Raw genomic sequence first — 18,782 nt, 5'->3', positions numbered from 1 at the left:
TGAGCTTTGGGTTTCATGTGGCATTATGAAGAGAAGACTCCATACATGAGGTCTTATAATATGTGAGAATGCTGTGGTCTCTTCTCATTGAACACCTTTGATGCTCTGTGCAAAAAAAAAAACACAAAAAAAAAAACAGCCCATTTAACAACACTGCATGCGACTGGGCTCTCATGATCTTATACTATGTGAAAAATGACCCTCAGTAATGCCTCAAGGCCTGCTGCCCATCATGATTTTTGTTCTGTAGTTTGGGGATGGGGAGACGATCATGTGAGATGTATAGAGGATAAAACACATTGCACGTATACGCGCACTGTGCGACCACAGCCTCGCTCTGACTCCATCAGTGTTAATCTTCTCCATGGCAACTGTGTGGCTGGTGTAGACCGGTGTGGTCCGTGGTGTCTTGCCTCTGCAGTGCAGTAAACCCAGTGCTCCATTCAATCAGTATGCTGTCAAGACTTTAGATAATGCACATACACATCAGGGTGTTGTGGTCTGTTTTGTTTGAATATCACAGATTGTGTATGTATAATAAAATACAGAAATAAACAAATATTCACTCATGTATAATATGAGGTCCCTAACCTATCACAGTAATGCCACATAAAAACCACAACCCCTGGTTGTTTAGCTGCTCTGTAAGTCAAAAACAAACATGCATATCCTTTGGTCTGCTGCAGAACCTCAGCTAGAGGGCAACGGCGGGTTTCTGAACAGTAAAATCAAAGACTTTGGTTATTGGTGTATCATGGAGCAGTTAAGACCACCCAAGGACATTCAGGGACGCAGCTGAAACGAGGAGGAAGAGGAGAGCTTCATTATCCGTTTCAGTGATTAAACTCAGAACAAAACTGGAATGTGTTTGTTCTTTTTTCTTATCTGACAATCACACTGCCCTTCATCGGGTCAATATACAGAATGTAAACGCTGTAGTGTATTCTGGACTTTAAGAGAAAGTACCGGAAAGGAAACTCATCCATTTAACAAAGGTTTAACACATTTTAACACTTGACATGCATAAACCTTGTCATATTTCTGTCCCGAGAACATCTCTAGTTACGTGTTTGAGTATGGCGCCACTTGGTGTTCAGAATAAGAAGCTCAGAGAAGATCTGGGAGAAATCAAGTGTTAACCTGCCCTCAGGATTTAACCCTCCTGTTGTCTTTGGGTCAAATCTGACCGATTTACTACTTTCATCAATCATAACTTTTTTGTTTTACATTCGATTGCATTAAGACTTTATGATATGCTTCACAGTAGACATTTGAACATATAAAATTGCTGATCTGCACTTTCATTGAATTTTGGATGATTTAGTCAACTTTGTAACACCCATGGTGTTCCCGGTCAAAAATGACCGCCATAAGGAAAAGGAATTAGTAACCATTAGGATCAGATAAAACACACATAAAAACACACACATACTCTAAATGTGTTCCCCCCCATGTGAATCACACCTGGCACACACAAACACACACACAGAACAATTTGACACATTTCCCGCTCTATGTGCCCATCCCCCCACATGGATCACACCTGGCACACGCAATACATGTTCAGTGTCTATTCTTTGTATATTTACTGCAGTTTTTCATGTATACCAGTAGTCTGATACAATATGTACAGTTTGAAAGGGTGTTAAATGAAATGTAATGATGATTAATGATAGCAGTTAAAACAGGACCGGTCAAATTTGACCGCGAACACCAAAGTAAGGGGGGGGGGAAACGAAGACAATAGAAGGGTTAAAGCAAAAAAAAAGGTTAAATAGGAATTCAAATAAGACCCTAGGATTAAAATAATGTAATAACAATATTGTTAATACATTGCAAATGTTAAATGTACTGTAAATATGCAGTATTTTACCATATTCATTTATACATTTGGCATTCACAATAATACACACAAACAAATGTATCACTTAGAACTTGCTTTATTTAGTTTCAACACAATTATGCACAATCTTTGTTTGCTCCGTCAAACTTGATGTTTCATTATTACTCAACTGAACAGAAACTGGAAGAACATACATGATGCACTTTCTACAGAAACAGTAACACTTTCAGTTGTTTTGTTTTTTTTAACTTCATGAGACATAACATTGGGGCACTCCATAAAAAAACATACCAAATTACAACACCGATGGAACAAATGGCAAGTAGAACATCTACAATATAATATTAAGAAACGTAAATATTTAAAATAAATAAGATGGAAAAAAACCTGTAAGCATTGACAAAAGGTCTTTGCCACTATGATACATTCTAGAATGACTTCAATAGCTAGATGATATTGTACAGGTGATGGGATTTACATATCTTTGTACATAAACCTTCCTATACACTTAAATCAGTGTTTTTGTAACCGTTGTGTTTTGTTTCACAGCCCTAATGCAGCCTTTCTTTTTCATCTGAGCAATGTCCACATTCATAATTCATGTCCAGTGTCATATCTAGTATTATTATGCTAATTAGTGTAACCATGGGCCCGACACTCTTGGTCACTGTTGCTATGGAAATATAAGACATAAGAGTTGTGTCATGTGTTTGGATGAGAAAAATACAAGAGGTAACAAATCCCAAAATACCACAGATTGGATAATGGAAGTTGATTTGTTGTGGCTGTGGGGTCACAACATGTCAGTGTGTTTGTGTAATTCTGTTTTTCATCCACTATTGACACAAGAAAACCACATGTTTAGAGTGGTTAGTCTCTTTTGAATGTATGAATTTAAATATCAATGATAACACATACTCTGCCTCACAGTTTTGTAAGGGTTTAGGTGATTGAGATTAACGCACACAGACACTCAGGATTCTAATCATAATCTGTCACTGGCTTTGTTGTGTATGGAGGGAACATGTGCGTCGTGTAGGGTAGAGTTTTAAAGTTATATAGATAGGAATCTGAGCACAGCCACAGACAGACAGTCACAGGATGGCAGGGTGAACTGTAGACTCTTGAAGCAGCACAGCCGTCACGATGATAAAGGAACCTCAGAGCCTCTCGAGGATAAGTGTTCTAGTCCTTTACAAATTCCCGTCACTCAGACACCCGGAGGAGAAAAAAAAACACTTGAAACGTGGCATCTCAAATGCCACGGATTGTGAGAGGAGGATGTGTCAGTGTCATTATACAGAGTCTTTACAAGTAGCTAGCTATGAGAGGCAGCATTCGACAAGCTAAGCCTCTCACATATGGAAAGTCGAGGAGAATAGAAGAACAGATGAAAAACAGCAGTTTACAGATAGCTACCGAACATTGTTTCCTGCAATACAACATAATGAAACATCAATAAACTGAAAGTCTGTTTGAAATGAGATAAGTGTATCCAGCTTAAATCCAAGTACATTACTTCTCTTCTTGGATAGCGATCCATTCGCTTCACTGGAGTAAAATGATCCTTCAGAAAATATGATATGAGCAGGTTTTATGGTGTAAAATAAGTAAAAAATATGAACTACCCAGTATTCTAATTGAATAATTTAGAACAATGCAGTCTGGCATTTTGGAAAGAAGAAAATACTTTAAAAAAAAAAACAATGATAGCAACATTATTTTGTAACATAAATAATGATAAATAAACAATGAGAATGAACATCTCATACATCGCACAACCTCATATGCTATACAACATTAGAGGAGAGTTTCTATACATCTTAGCAGCAATTTGGTTAGAGGCTGGCTTTGTTTATTGAGTCAGTACCTTTAATGTAATATGAATTATGCATGTAGCTACACTACAGCAGCGAGTGACAAAGTACGATATATGTACCCGCCAACTGAACACTGTTACATTTACAATTGATACGTTTCTTCACAAGTAAATTTGGTCACACATTTAATCAGACCATTGTACCACAAAACACAAATATTCAAGGGAACTAACATTAATAATGTTCTGTGTCTGGAAAAAATTGACTTTTTTACACATTCTCTTCCCCATTTCTACATATATTTACAGTTGAAAAGAGAACATAAATTGCAGACATGACATGAACAAAATAAAGGAATTGCCAGTTTGTTGTTTTACAGCATATGAGAACACTCTTATGTTATTTCAACACAATGCAGGACTCTGGAAACTTGGCACAGCCCGCCGCTGAAAACTACGAATATAAACCTTGGTCTCCAGGGAAAATTCAAGTCACCCAGGGGACCATTTGTAAGTGGGCGTTAGTGTCCGTTCCACCTTTCCTCAGAGTCAATACACTGAGAACAGTCAAACAGATTTCATATACAGCATAGAGCAAACAGTTTTATGAACGCACAATAATGTAATAATGGATTTGTTTACAGCCAAGGAAATCAAACAATGTGTCAAAGGCAGATAGAGGAACAGTGCAGTTTGAAATTCTGATGTTGCTTTGTCCTCCTTAACAAGGGACATGTTCCTTTCTTTAATAATGTCCACTTCCTGTCTGATGTGACCTTAGAGATGCTGATAAGAGGTTACTGTTATTTATTTCAGATATGTAGGACTCTTGTGTGCGAGTCCATCACCTTCCTCTCAGATGCTGGTCTGCAGGTCGCCATTCAGCAGAGTGCTTTGGGTCTCTGTGGGTTCATTTATCATGCGAGACTTATCCTGTCGGCTATCGCTGCGGTCAGCCTCATCCAGCCCTCCCACCTTCTTAAGACACAGAACATTCTGGAAACTCTTCCTAAAGTTTTCTGACAGGAAGGCGTAGAGAATGGGGTTGGCGCAGCTATTGGCGTATCCCAGAACCACCACAAAAGCAAAAGTGCTCCTCAGGAAGGGAGTGGTGCTGATGGTCCCTGTCACCGAGGTGACGTTGAAAACGTAGAAAGGCAGCCAGCAGAAGACGAACACTGCCACTACGATGGACACCATCCTCGTCACCTTCCTCTCTGAGCGCTTCCTTTTAGAGGAGCCCACACGGATGCCCGAGGACTTCACCTTAAAGATGATAAACAAGTAGCAAAGGCAGATGACCATGAGGGGCAGGAAGAAGCCCAGGATGAAGGTGTAGAACATGAACGCCGTCTGGTAGGCCTCTTGAGGCTCGGGCCACACAATGGTGCAGAAGCAGCTGTCGTGCTTTACGATGACTCCGCTGTAGATAACAATGGGCAGGTTCACCATCAAGGACACCCCCCACACTGTCAAGTTAATAGTCTTGGCCATTCGCGGCTTGCGCCACTTTGTGGACTTAATGGGGTGCACCACAGCCAGGTAGCGATCGATGCTCATGACCATCAGGCAGAAGATGGATGTGAACTGGTTCAGGGAGTCGACAGTCATCACCACCCTGCAGAGCACCGGGCCAAATGGCCAGTGGACCAGAGCCAGCTGGATGGCGATGAAGGGCAGGCCCATCATGAAGAGCACGTCGGCCACTGCCAGGTTGAGGATGTAGATGTTGGTAACCGTCTTCATCTTGGCGTAGCGCAGGATGACGTAGATGACGAGGGCATTTCCACAAAGCCCCACAGTGCAAACAAGGAAGTACATGCAGGTGATGACCACCGTGCTGGTTTTGTTGAAGCTGTGGTCTGTGTAGGTCCCATTGTAGTCAGACTCATTGCCCTGCACGAAGCTGTCGTACATGAGGTGATCCGACAGGTTCGGGGGGGACGATGGGAAGATCCAGGAGTCCATGATACCTCACTGTCTCCCGTGAATTAGGGCATCTCACCTGCACACATAAAGACTTATCTCAGTAACAACGCAAAATCATTTACAATAACCTTTTTTTTATAAATCATTTTTACAATCCTGACATTTATGTTCATCCACTTGATATGTACGTTAACATAGATTGTTTCCTTTCAGAAGAAGAACATTAAATCCATCATCTTCATCAGATATGGAATGGGATCTCTCTTCCTTCCTCCCTTCTTCCTGATTGATGTTAGTTTGTTGAACCAATAAAACAAGTAGCTATCTATATGAGTGATCTCTGTAACGCCATGAATCACGGCATGTTACGGCATGTTTACCCGAGATCTTTAAAACAGGAAATGTTGTTTTTGTATCATCCTTACCAGCAGTACCTAAGAGGATTGTATAGATGTTGTATCTGGATCCTCTCTCTTGAGAACAGACCTGATGATGGTATGTGTAAAGAAGAGCATATCAGGCTGTTTTGCAGTACCTAAGGCCAGATTCCGTGTGTGTTTATTTGGTCAAACACTGCTATCTAGGGAAATCACTACACCCTCCAGTCATACTCTCCCTCTGGGGAAAGATGCTTGCCCTTCACATACTGCTATAACCAGCTGCGATGGGTAACACTGAATTCTTTGCTGACACATTTTTATTTATTTATTAGGGGGTGGGCATGGATGTAAATTAGTCCGAGCCTAAGTAATTGAATGAGGGGAATCACAGTACTGCCAATAGCCGTGTTGCAGTCAGATTGAAGTGCTTGTCACTGCCAATGCACAGGAGGCAAGCATGGTCTGACAACTTAGTTTGGTGCCAATAACATAAGAGGTTTTATGATGCCAGTTTTTCTTTTCAACCATGGCAAAAGGCATGGCATTCATCTGACGGATAGACGGTTACATCTCAGCAGAGGGGGTGTTTGAGATCAGTTAAAACATAGCGTGTTGGTGTCTATAAATCTGGAGGAAAAGGCGGATCTGAGTCTGAGGGGAATGGATAGACTATTGTAGCATATGGTAGTTCATTCATCCAACAGAAACAGACCACCCGAATAAAACATATTACCCTATTGAAGCACTCGAGCTCTGTTGCTTAGGTAAACAATACATTGAAGTCATTGATGACTGTTATGAGTATTATTTTGGCAATCTCATGAAATACTATTCTGTGAATGGTTCCATTGCCATATTTGATGCATTTATCAAAGTGTGCAACAGGTTTTCTTTCTATAAAATCAGCACAGAGCCTCCACAGTCAAAAGACAGATAACTATCTGATTTGCAATCAACAACAAAACAATATTTTAGTTAAGTAGCTTCTTAAAGCTCTTGTTTTTTTCATCGAGTTATTTTTCTCCTTCAATGCTGAAGGCCATGAATTCTGCTCTAACTTTTGCTTTAAGTCCCTAAAAAGTAGAAGTTTAGAATATTAAACTGAATAAATGATTACTAGCTCATCGTAAATTATGCAAATCCATCTCATGGGAAATAAAACAAGAATCAGGTCAAGTCAGGATTTTCATTGACAATGTTAGCAAACTCATCTGAGGGTTTTGTGGAATGAGATCACATTTGTTTTAATGCCACAACATAATACTTTTACCAGATTACAGAAAAATGGCATAATAGTAAAACAACAGCAGTTCATACAAGTGTGAATGATTAACATGTTGAACTATTTCTTCAACTTAATTTGAATGGAATAATCGGATTCATCTGGTAATCTTAACACATCTACTGATCTGAGACAGTTTACTATTCACTCTACGATGAGGCAAAACAAAGTAAAATCTTACCTGCAACTGGATTCAATCTCACTGTCTACGCCACCTCACTTCTGTACGGATGATAGTATTTCAGTGTTTACAGCAGATGTATCCTCTTCATCTCCAAATATTCCTCAAGTTTGCCTCACTGGAACCGAAGTGTGAAACCTCTGTGCAATGCAATTCTCCTTATTATACTCACATATTGTAGCCTGAATGACATACGATGGTAAAGGGGAAAGAAAAAGAGTCGCAAAAATAAATAAATGACTAACGGGATATGCACAAAGCTCCGATGCGCTTGTGGTGTGGTGCGCGCTGTGACTGCCTCGAGCTAAAGAGCGCGCATGTGTTAAGGGACGTGCACAAAAAGCAGTGAGGAGGTGCTGAAGAGACTCACCTCTGATCGAAAGGAATTGGCTCCTCTCCTGTGATATAGATCCCCTAAGAGCTAAGTGAATCAGAGGATACATTCTAATGGAACATTTATCAAATGCATCGATGCACGGAGTAAGGCGATTGTTGAACATATTGATGCCCTGACAATTAAGTGCGTACAAAGACGTAAAAAGATAAGGCTACAGTTGAAGTTTTCAAACGTTAATAGTATAAACACAAGAAGGCCCTTTGGGCACATCAGAGTCAATACCGTTCTCTTCCAGTATTCGAGGCGAAATGCTGTTCAATGTGCTTTTGAAACATCTTACCGGCTTGTTTCTCACTAGCGGATCAATGGTAATGGTTTAATACACTGGTCGGCGAAACCCAGGACATCATATCAAAAATATATTTTCTTTCTGACATTTGGACTCAAAATGTATCTAAAATGTACTTTGAAATGACGACCAAATTAGTCAAACATAGCAAAGCCACTTTTACGCACGCCTCCGGACTGATCTATAGAAAATACTGAATAAAATCTATATAGACCCTCCAGTGTTCGCACATGAGCCTTCACGAGTCACGATCTGGCACTCCTGCTAATTTACAAAGTTTAGTTAGCCTCCGGACCCTGCACAGTGACACCACCTATCCAGTGGCGACTGGTCATTAGGGGCAGGTGGGGCACAGCCCCACCTAGTGTCAGCAGAAAGTATTACAAATAATGATTACAAAAATGCAAAAAAATAAATAAAAAAATATATAAAATATATTTTAAGATCATGTTTAATCATCTGATTCGTCTGTACATTGCTGTTTTAGTCTGTGTTCTTCTAATTAGTGTGTCTACAGTCACAGTGTGTGCCTATTGAGCTGTTTAGAGCCATGTGGGACAAAACCTGATTATGCCCCTCCCTCTCGCTGTGAAGTCAACGGTGACTGTAAAAACTACACTGCGCATGCTCAGAGTATTTTGTAATGAAATGTGTGTGGCAAAAAAATAATGACCAGAGGGGCATGGAGCTACCATCCCCACCATACGTCATCTCAAATCATTCAGAGCTGATTGGCTGTAAGTACGTGTGCCGCGAAAAGTGTGGTGTGTGAAGAGGAGACGAGAGAGCTGCAGTGACGCGTCCTAAAACCAGGAAGTAAGCTGCGCATGGCTTCCCTCGACAAAAAAGCAATGAGATTTCTCCAGAGGATTTTAGAAAATAGCTGGAAATAAGATCTGTGGGAAACGTACCTGTTAGATAAATGCACGTTTTGATCAGCCGGATAACATCCACATGTCTACCCTACTTTTATAATTTTTTTATCATAAATCTATGGATTAGATTTATGATAGACTTTTGAAACTACAAGAACATAAGGAGGACTTTTACAAAAAAGTTATAGACATTTTTGTCCAGAAGGATAGGCAAATGGACTTCATCTTCAAGTCAAGGTAAGACCGCAATTTGATTGAAAATGGGATCTTACTAAGAGAGAACAATTCAATATTTAAATGATAAAATTACATTTTTTGGGTATCCTTTTGTTGAACTGTCTGTTTAAAATTAATCGAAGCATCAGACAAAAAAAGCTTTTGAAAATAATATTATATTTTGGTTTAGGTCAAAATATAATATTTGTAAACCTGAAGAGTCAGTGCCAGTGCCTCACCAGCCATGAACCTCACTGCACGTCACTGCAGAAGCTTATATATAGACATCTACGTTTTTTGTGCCCCACCACTTTTGTACATATAAAAACGCCACTGCACCTATCCCACTGCCGGCCAGAAGCTATATTACAAATCCATGCTTCAAAATTAACGTTATGTTAACGCCCAGCCATCAGAGGCAGCATTGAGCGCAAAGGTTTAAAGCTGCAACCAAATTACGCGCGGTAAAAATCCCCCCCACACCTGACAGAATCGAGTTTCATCATTAAGATAAACGTATATTGTGTGGAGAGAGATGCATACCTCGAATTCGTTACCGTTACAGTAGGCCAATACTCATTGCTGCACCCATGCCTTGGCTTGTTTGCCCTGATTAATTTCCCAACATAGCTGATTATGTGGCGTGACAAACCCAAATCCAGTTTCCCAAACATTTCTTCAGCATGCAGTGGGTGATACTGTGGATAGGCTACTGCAGATGTCATGTCCACGTGCAACACTTGAGCCCTTGATCGAAGATCCCTCACACTGAGTGTAGTCCAATCTGATCTGCAGGTAAGGTGCATTTGAACTCTTTTATTCAAACTTGTGTATTGGTGTTATTGATGCTTTGTTATTGTGCAAACACAATCCGTGTTAAACAGTTTTGACAGTAAAACAAACGTGTTGTGGTTCCATGTCCTTTCTCTTTGTATTGAGGCCTGTCATGCTAAGTTGCATTCAGCATTAGCTGTGTGTGTCAATGTTTGAGTAGCAATTGTTTGACAGTAGGTGATTATATTGCAGGTCTCCCTTGAAAAAGAGATCTATGATCTCAATGGGACCAATCTGGTTAAATAAAGGTTTGAAATTAAATGAAATTATGTATTATGGTCAACTGCTAATTTTCAACTATAACTATTGCATAACTATTGGTGCAAAAGCAAAGGTTTAAAAGAAATGCCAAATAATACACTGCAAACAAGAGACTGCCAGGAAAATATTTGGGGTGTTGGTCAAAATGGCAGACCACTGGGTTGCTGCTGAAGCTTTTAAAGCGGCATACTGTAGAGGTGGATGTGTTTCCACACCAGCAGTGAACAGTGACCACTGATCCCACAGGTCTGCCCCCAGAGACCTGCTGCCCTCACACTGGTGTCATGCTAGCCTGTTCTTTGAAAGGTCTTCCACGTTTTTGGCCTGTTATATTAAATGGACTAAACATGTCAGGTATCATCTTCTGTTACCTAAAATGATGGTTTGGCTTAAGTTATTCATCGCATTCAAATGTCTTTGGCATTGGTTGATATCCATTTAATATGCTGTGACCGCTGTGACCCACAACAGCAATGATAGGATCATATCTGCTATGTAAGCCTCCATATATTCACAGTATGACCATCATGCAGTCACTCTCCAGCCCTGCCCTGACTTAATGAGATTTGAAATAAGGATTGTTTTTTTCTATTTCATTGTTATAGTTAACATTCTACGGGAATAAAGGTAATTGAGTAGTGTAATGTTAAACTATTATTGTTCCCTTTTTCCTTAAAAACCACATGAGCCACTAAACCCTGTGTGATTTTACATTATTCTTTGGACAAAAAGTATTTAATGAGAGCTGGAAAATGAACATGAGCCATCTGTTCAAGAGAGAGGAGAGGATGTAGTGCCCTCTCTGTGTGGAGATTTTGTGTTGACATTAAACATACATGATGCAGGTGAAGAAGGCCACAGGGGAAATTAAACACATTTAGAAGGGACATATTTTTATTATTAGGAGTTATCTTGCCTCGTGGAGGAACAATCAATAGTACTAAAAACTTGATTTTTAACTACTGTGTTTTCATTTACCAGATGTTAAGGGAAAACAGTCTAATTGATGACCCTTGAGGTGGTAGCATTGTTTATCATTATAATATATTTATTTTCCAAGACCAACAAGCATGCCGATACATATCGACATTGAATGATGTCGGCAGGGACATCCTGATGATGGGTTATTTAGTTATATGCTACTTCAACAGTGGTGGTGTAATGCAAAGTAGAGCCTGAAGCTCAGCTCGGTATATTTGCTTGCTAATTATTGAGGCACGACCAGGCCCTTCTCTCGCTCAGGGTCTGAATTGAAAGCATTGATTACACATCCAGCCAGGGTAAATTGACAAACAATTAGCAGCCCGAGGCAGCAGCAAAATATTCAATGGATGATGCTTTTGACTTTTTGTTAATGATACTGCTATGAGAGAAACAAATTAACCAGGTGTTCTGAAAGATATTGCTGCAATATGTTAGCACAGAACAAAGGTAAGATCTTTATTGGCTTTCAAGAGACTTTTTCTCATTTCAGATCCACTAAGAGAGAAGATTAGGACTTGTTGGATTGTTATTTGATGGATCAAAGCATTATCACAATCTTTGAGAGTTGTTGTGCATTTCATAATGTTTCATGCTGCTATAGATGTAGGAGGAAAGTTGCTCATGTCTTTCTCAAGGGTCTGTAAGTCAGTGCTCCTCCATGCACCTCATGTGATGATACTGTCTAGTGAGTCACTTCGTATCTTCTCACTGTTGTAATGACATTTGCCCTTCTGGGGCTAAGTGGTCATCAAAATGTTAATTAACTACACCATCAGTGTCTTCACCTCTCATCTTTTCTTATCATGGTCAGTAAGCCACTGACATGTGACCCTTCACAGTTTGAAGGCTAAAGGTTGTCATAGATTCAATTTAATCCCCTTTTTCCATACATTATGTTGTATTATTATCAATATCATGCTTGCAAATGTGCTCGGGAAGAAAGTGTCAGTGAAATTCTCCTCAAAATTGAAATCGATAATAAATATAGAGTAGATACAAGCATGATTGAAATTGCCAACTACTTATAGTGTGAAAAACCATCAAACAGAAAAGCTAGCTGCTCTGCTATAAGACTCTGACTAATGACTATTTCCGTTATAACTTTAACCTGCTGTTTCTTGCTTTGATTAATCTGCTCATAGATAATAGTGAAACATGTTCATGATCATTTTGAAGCCAATGATGATGTCTTTGTCCAAAATAAAAGCATATTTAGCCAACTATCTCATATGATAAAGAGCCAAACCTCACATTTTAGAAGCGAAGACCAGGGGAAATTATTATTTGACCTGTGGCTTAATCCTTCTGAGGCTAACTTTTCTTGGACACACATAGGTGATTGGTAGGATAGTGATTCTGGAGGATGCTGATCCAGCCACTATTGATGTTATTCTGAAGAAAAAGCTAAATAAAGAGAGACAGACATGTCCCTATAGTATTGGGCTGTACCCGAATATCCGAATATCCGGTCGTTGGCCAACTATTCGGTTTTCAATGTCTTTATTCGGATAGGTTCGTTTTTTTTTTTTAATTGAATTTATTGAAATCTCCAATATCAACGTAAGAGCTTGTGCCTATTCGGGGGGTGCTAACACTTAACCATAAACTGTATCCTTTACTTTCTCCGTCTTTATATGTAGATATTACTTTTCTCCGTTAATCTCCGCTCCTTTTGTCCGTCACGTTGTTTCCATAGCAACAACAACTTCCTGTCAACAGCGCTAACTCTCCTTCAAAATAAAAGCATGTCCATACAAAATAGGAAGCCAAGCCAAATTACAGGGTTGCAAAATTCCGGGAATTTTCAAAGATGGAAACTTTCCATGGGAATAAACGGGAATCTTTGGGAATAAACTGGGAATTTTCTAAATTGAAGGTTGGCTCTTCATAGGGAACTTACATATAGTTGGGGAAAGTATATTTTAGCCTAAGCTTGACTAAAACAAACAGATGCCATTCAAGTAAACTTGAATATCCATGCCATTCCTCAATCACATGCACACACGCACTGCTATTGAGACCACACCCCCTACAGGCACTGTGCATTCCTCCATCACATGCACAGATGATTTCTAGAAGTAATATTTAACTCAACATTCATGTTTTTGTTCTTCAATGAAACAAATGATTGTTCAATAAAATAATTAAAACTTGTTCTGTTCTACTTACAAATAAATCTGTTGAAATGTAATGTTTTTTAATTGTATCATTTTGCATGGATGTTTTTGTTATGACAAAACAAAATGCTTATATTTATGCTTGGATATGACACAATTCGATTACATTACCCTCAATTCCCAATTGCTGCTGCTGATTACTACCGAATATCCGGAGCCCGAAAAATGGTATTTGGGACAGTCTAATGGTAAATGAAGTTGTTGATCTCAATGAGACATTTACAGTAAATAGATTTCTGACTTTGTGAGTCTTTGATTCTGGCATAAACTAATCAGAATCAGAAACGGGTTTATTGCCAGGTAGGTTCACACATACGAGGAATTTGACTTGATGTCAGAAAAAATTCATTTTTGATATTTGATACTAATAATGGATATTCTGTATTGCCATAAAAAAATATATATATATATAGATATATAAGAATATTCTACTTAAAGGTAGGGTAGGTAAGTTTGAGAAACCGGCTCGAGATCGCTAGAATTTGAAAATACACAACCGGAGAAAATCTGCCACTTCCTTATAGAGGAACACACGAACGCGCACATGACCAATGAGGGCACGAGATAGGTTTGTGCACAGATGGAAGGCTGACAGGCAGGTAGGCCATCCAGTTATTTTAGCCGGGCCGGCTAAAATGATTGGTCGTGCTTTTTAGAGTACTACGGCTTCCACAGATGACATTTTTTAATGGACTTAAGATATTCATTGCTATCGGGATGTTAAGAGCATTCCATGGAATATAACAAAAAGTGTATCTCGAGCCGGTTTCTCAAACTTACCTACTCCACCTTTAAGATAGGCTTATAGTTCTTGCTGCAACTCCAATGTAATGAACATGTTTTGTAATTGAGCAGAAACACAAGTAGTGAATAAAGTTGCATTCGTAGCTCTTGTCATCTGTTTCCTATAATAGCTGACAGCTGGTCAGTTCCTGGTGTGTCTGTCACTGTGTACTCAGGGCCTTTGAGGCTTGTTCCAACCTATCTGGCATGCAGAGCAGCTGCTGCTCACTTTTTTGTTGTTTACCAAATAAATTCCCTGCTCCTTTTCGAGGCTGTTAACTGTGATTGATTCTGTGTCGCTGCACATGGTGTCAAAAGGCTTCTTAACACTCTCAGGTTCAATCAAAATCTCGCTTTAATTCCTTGTAACAGTCGCAGGCAGTCAATCTCTTTTCATCACGTCCAGTCCTGAAAGATTAAAAGACTAAACAGAAAACCTTTCATTTTGAGTAGGACACGCATGACTTAAACATAAATGATTATTGCATTTTTGGTGTTTTCTGATCTCCTAATCTTCTATTTTGCACTTGGCACCTTGTGTTTTTAATTTTGGGTTTAATTTCTCGCTTTGTTCATTTCAATTTTCTGATTGAAATGTAAATGAAGCCTTTGAATACTAAGACTATGTTTAGACTTCCAGATGAGTGCCATGTATGAGCTTGGCAGCATGGGTCACAACCTGTATGTGTTGGCATTTATATTCTGTATTGCAGCATGTCTTCAGGGTTTAGTGACAGTATGGAGACCCAATAAATGAACCTCCAAGTACTCAACATTTTCTTTTCTTCTTGGTATAGATTTAAAGGGCCTTGAAATTGTTTCCACTTCACTTGGACGTCAGAGAGTTTTATGAATTTCTTACGCACAGCTGTGACACTTTTTGACTCGAATTCCCTTTGATTACAGGCTGTTTGTAGTTGAGACTTCTAAGCTGCTGAATATGTCCCTGGGAAAAAATAACAGACCCAAATCAGTGGGAAGTTGCGACCACTGGAATGAATCATCAAAATGATACTAAATATATTATAATTTTCAGATATGGTTAACTTGCCATTTGTGGCTTGATGTTTCTCATCTTGAATAATTTGTCTCTTAACGCAAAATAAAAAATGTAACTGAAAAGCTTAAATGTCATACTACCTTTTTATTTCTACTGCACAGCAATTCATAGGAAAATATTGTACTTTTAACACATTTGTATTTATTTGACAGCTATAGTTACTTTATAATATATTACATTAAAACATACTGTATGATGCATGTTAACAATATGACAAAATTATATATATTATTTAGTTTACACATTTGCTTTTCCACTCAGCAGTGTTTAGTTTTCGATATATATGTACAGTAGGTGTGCAGATTTCACACTTTGCAGCTTAACAATAGCATAGACACTACAAGCCGAGTAGTGGAGCTGCTCTTCATTGTCAATGTCCGCAGCTTTCTAATCTCATGGAACCAGAATTGGTTTTCAGTCTGCTTTTCAGAGCTAGGCGATGATGGATAATGTAGCTCATGGAGGAAGGCAGACGTCAGCTCAGATTTCTCAGGTGGTCTCTGCCTGAATGAGCTGTCGGGGGCACCCATCACCTGGCTTGACCATCTGGGACTCACTGCGAGTGTCTGGGACTCACTGGAGTTTTTCAACACCCAATCGAGATAAACAAAGCCTTTTCCTTCACACTGTGGCTGGTTTTTATTTCCCTTGTCATATTTGATCTCCAGCTCCACTGAGTCCAAACATCGCATTATTTGGTTTGCAGAGCTTCTTTCAATGGATAATTGCAGTTTAAGCTTCACCTACATACACCTAGCACTCTGTCTGGGTTTTTAAATGACAGCTCCTTCACTGAATGTTGGAGTTACTTGCACTCTATCATTCTGTGGCAGCAGGTACTCCTCTTTGCACTGAAGCAAATGGCTTATCGTCTCACACTTTAAAAACACCTCCCCTATACCTGCTGGGCTCCTTTCAAAGGTCAGTGATGTGAAGAGTTGTTTTCGAATAAATGTTGCAAATAAGTCTGCTACATTAAAAACAGATCCCTGTTCCTGGGCTGATAATGAAGACGAATGATTTGAAATGCATTTTATTCCTCGGGATCATAGAAAAATTAATGGAGTGTATAACAGAATAATTACAACCGCAGCTCTGTTCCTGCTTATGTGATGGATGAAAATGAGGTTTATTAGAGCTAAATATCATAAATGCAACAGCTTGATGATAAAACAGAGTGCTTATGTAGCACTGATCCTAAATGTATGAAGAAATGAAGCTATAGGTTTAATAATAATAATGTTCTGATAAATGAACAATTGGCTGCTTTTTCACTCCCTGAATTGGGACAGACTCGTAGAGCTACTCATATAATAATGGTCACATTTAAAACAAATTAAATGTTTTATTTGTTACCAGGTAATGTGTTGTCATCCTTCACTTCCCAAAACACTGTCATAGACCACCATTGATTGACAGACTATCAATACTTATTATGATTCCATGGCGAAATGCAGGAAATTAATCCTACTAAAATGTAAAAAAGCTGTGGTATGTTTAATATATTAGCCTCCATTACTGGGCTTGGGGGGGCAGGTCTGGCTGTAGTACAGTTCTCACAGTTCTCGAGGAGAGGTGTAAACAGATGGCATAACCATCTGCACACACAGGCGTCACATCTACCAAATACAACTAAAACACCTGACACTGTTCAGATACCTTGTAAAAGTACATTTTTTTAACTTAAATTGGCCTTAGCTCTGGATTCATTCCTCTGGGAATTTGACCTAATGTATTTTAGATTCTCAATTAAGAAATGTTGGCATTCAGAACAAGCTCTCTGGGCTTATTCTTGAAAAGCTTGCACTTGTCAGCAGCTTTACTTAATTCAGTCTGATATTCTGTTGCTATTTATCCCCTTGTTTCGTCTCATACCCTCTGTATCAAAACAGTAGCCATTGCCCACCCTGACATGCTTTATTATTGCTTCTTGAAGACTGTGTTTAAGGAACAGTTTTATGTAGTGCTGGTAACACATCACTTATTGTGTAGGTCAAGCGTGTTTGAAGCTCCTGAGATGATCAAATTCAATTTTTTTGTCTTCAAATCTTTGTGAAAAGTCAATTTGCAATGCTCTCTCTGAATGTAGTTGGATGTTATCAGGATAAAATTGAACCACTGTCATTGTTTTAAAGGTCACCTATTATACAAAATCCACTTTTTCATGTCTTTTATACATAAACATGTGTCCCCTCTGTGTAAAGAGATTCTGAAAGTTTCAGGAAAAAAGATTCGCTCACTTTTTGTCCTGATCCATTTATATAAAAACCTGTCTGAAAATGAGCTGATCAGATTTTGGCACTTTATGATGTCATAACGATTTTTTGTCTTGTGTAACCATTAGCCAATAACCAACCAAGGTAACACTAGGGGTGCAACAACTAATAACGGGGGGGGGGGGGGGGGGGGTGGTTGCGTAGTAATCAGCAGCGAACCGCTTCAACGCATTTCGCTTTATTCACGGCATTCAGTTTGTTATTCTACAGTATTGTTGTTTTATAGTTATTTGTTAATGTATATAACCCAATTTGTGTTCTTTGAAATTGAAAAGGATATTGCATTGTGTTTGTTACTTTCGTTGCAGTTGTATATGTCTTAAGTGTAATTTGGCTTGGCTTCCTATTTTTTATGGACATGCTTTTATTTTGAAGGAGAGTTAGCAATGTTGACAGGAAGTTGTTGTTGCTATGGAAACGACGTGACGGAGATTAACAGAGAAAAGTAATATCTACATATAAAGACGGAGAAAGTAAACGATAAAGTTTTATGGTTAAGTGTTAGCACCCCCCGAAGAGGCACAAGCTCTTACGTTGATATTGGAGATTTCAATCAATTCAATTTGGCAGCCGCAGTGCGGATATTCGGATATTCGGGTACAGCCCTACTATCTAGTAGCTCTGTTGCCCCATCCACGAGTAACTTTTCCACGTCAGGTATGTTATGTATGCTAGCAGCAACACACAGAGTTAACAAAATGATACAAACATGGGTTAATGTTTAGAGGTAACTGAGTTATTTATTTTGTTAAAGTTTCAGCTATTCTGTTTACAGTTCTGTTATCACATTATTTAATACGATTTGTTAAAACATTGTTGTTTCTTTTTATGTGAAATATTATTTATTTAATTTAAATAAAAAGCAATGTTAATTTTGTTCACAATTTTGTTTAGTTAATTTACCTTTTTTTTTTCTTCAAAAGAACCGTTAAGAGTACCGTTAAAGGACCGGATCGATAAGCGGTATCGATAAAAGTAATAGTACAGTTAAAACCTTAACGATACCCATCCCTACTTGACAAAGAGGTTATCTTTTATCTGATCTGATCTGCTATCCTTGGTTTAAAATGTTGATGGACAGATTTTTTATTTATCTTTCAGCAGAAAGTTTAATGAAATATGTATTTTTGAATCAAGTATTCATCTTTACTGTCTTCATTGTTAGTTTCCACATGCCGAAAACAACCTCAATCTAA

The 18,782-nt window shown here is 38.8% G+C and overlaps 1 protein-coding gene across 1 annotated transcript; it reads right to left on the bottom strand.

Annotated features, from left to right (window-relative positions):
• Positions 1 to 4,301: 4,301 nt before the first annotated feature.
• LOC117493118 (somatostatin receptor type 2-like) lies at positions 4,302 to 7,600 on the bottom strand. The gene is made up of 2 exons (XM_034143539.1): positions 7,435 to 7,600; positions 4,302 to 5,667 (listed from the first exon to the last, which is right to left on the bottom strand). Exon 2 carries the CDS (start codon positions 5,628 to 5,630, stop codon positions 4,518 to 4,520), a length of 1,113 nt encoding a protein of 370 aa, XP_033999430.1. The 5' UTR covers positions 5,631 to 5,667; positions 7,435 to 7,600; the 3' UTR covers positions 4,302 to 4,517.
• Between the last annotated feature and the right edge of the window lie 11,182 nt (positions 7,601 to 18,782).

Source organism: Trematomus bernacchii, unplaced genomic scaffold (assembly GCF_902827165.1).
Source record: "Trematomus bernacchii unplaced genomic scaffold, fTreBer1.1, whole genome shotgun sequence".
Lineage (NCBI taxonomy): Eukaryota > Metazoa > Chordata > Actinopteri > Perciformes > Nototheniidae > Trematomus > Trematomus bernacchii.
The sequence above is the reverse complement of the archived record's forward strand: the minus strand, read 5'-3'. Positions and strand labels throughout refer to the sequence as shown.